The following is a 1,525-nucleotide window of genomic DNA, read 5'->3' on the forward strand; positions in this document are numbered from 1 at the left end:
TCCCATTACTATCAGGAGTAATTCCTTACAGAATAATTCCTACTCCTGAATATATAATGCAGTATAACGCAAATCACTATTTGGCATAAGTGCTCCTAATAGACATGGTTATTGCATAAAAAACGATCAAAACTGTGTACCTCTTCAACTATCATTCACACTGACTATCCAGCATTTAAGTGTATATCACTGTATATATATATGTATATACAGGTTCAGATCCTACTGACAACATCCACTGTTTTGGGATGTTAAAAGTAATACACTTGTTTGAAAATACCACTCTGACAGGAGTACATGTTACATTTCCATAGAAATAATAATAATAATAAAAAAAAACACTTATCACGTGATGTGTATTAAACTCTTTTGTATGGCAAGTGGAACCATATATTTATAACTTTGTTACACATTTTAATCCATACATTACATCACATCAAAACCATGCAGCACCAGAAGTCGCATTAGTGGTATTTTATGTATGGATCGTGTAACAACAATATATATATATTTTAATTATTTTAATAACTTATTTAATACTTCAGAAACGTGTTATACTATTATTGGTCTGGTTTACAAATTCATACATTCAGTTGTATTCAGAGCAAAAACAATGTATGGCTCTCACAGAAATACATTTTAAAATATGTGACTTTTTTGGCTCTTTCTGCTGAAAAGGTTCCGGACCACCGAGTTAAAGGTAGTGAACGGACAATGGCCGCTCAGCCACAGAAACCCCCTCAGTAACCCGAGTGACAGCTCAGCCAATCACAAGCGGGAAATGACACAGTCTGTTTTACATTCAGCTGCTATAAAAGAACCCGCCTCTGCCTCAGTCTCAGTACTCATCCGTTAGAGAAAATGCCTGATCCAGCGAAGTCTGCACCGAAGAAGGGCTCCAAGAAAGCCGTGACCAAGACCGCCAGCAAGACCGGCAAAAAGAGGAGAAAGACCAGGAAAGAGAGCTATGCTATCTACGTGTACAAGGTGATGAAGCAGGTCCATCCTGACACCGGTATTTCCTCCAAAGCCATGGGAATCATGAACTCGTTCGTCAACGACATCTTTGAACGCATCGCTTCTGAGGCTTCCCGTCTGGCTCACTACAACAAGCGCTCCACCATCACTTCCAGGGAGATCCAGACCGCCGTTCGTCTGCTGCTCCCCGGAGAGCTGGCTAAGCACGCCGTGTCTGAAGGAACCAAGGCCGTCACCAAGTACACCAGCTCCAAGTAAACGGTCATCTGCTCTTCAACTATAAACCAACGGCTCTTTTAAGAGCCACCCACTCTGCTTAAAGACCATGTCCTCGTGGTTTATTCATCGTTAAACATCGTCATAAGATACTTGTGCTGACATGGCTGTTCATCACTAATTTGGTAGTCTTCATTATCAAAACAATAGCAAACATTGCTTTTTAATCACCTAACTAATAGAAATTCAGTCAACCAAACTAGTTTGTATTTTGTTGATGAAACCTATACCGAATATGGTACCGAAGTACCATATATTTGTATTTGTCTAC

The 1,525-nt window shown here is 39.7% G+C and overlaps 1 protein-coding gene across 1 annotated transcript; it reads left to right on the forward strand.

Annotated features, from left to right (window-relative positions):
• Positions 1 to 837: 837 nt before the first annotated feature.
• On the forward strand, positions 838 to 1,256 carry LOC103399111 (histone H2B 1/2-like). Its single transcript, XM_008337853.3, has one exon. The coding sequence runs from the start codon at positions 862 to 864 to the stop codon at positions 1,234 to 1,236; it is 375 nt and encodes a 124-aa protein (XP_008336075.1). The 5' UTR covers positions 838 to 861; the 3' UTR covers positions 1,237 to 1,256.
• Positions 1,257 to 1,525: the final 269 nt, after the last annotated feature.

The sequence above is a fragment of the Cynoglossus semilaevis genome, unplaced genomic scaffold (genome assembly GCF_000523025.1).
Source record: "Cynoglossus semilaevis isolate Cse_v1.0 unplaced genomic scaffold, Cse_v1.0 scaffold2277, whole genome shotgun sequence".
Classification (NCBI taxonomy): Eukaryota; Metazoa; Chordata; class Actinopteri; order Pleuronectiformes; family Cynoglossidae; genus Cynoglossus; species Cynoglossus semilaevis.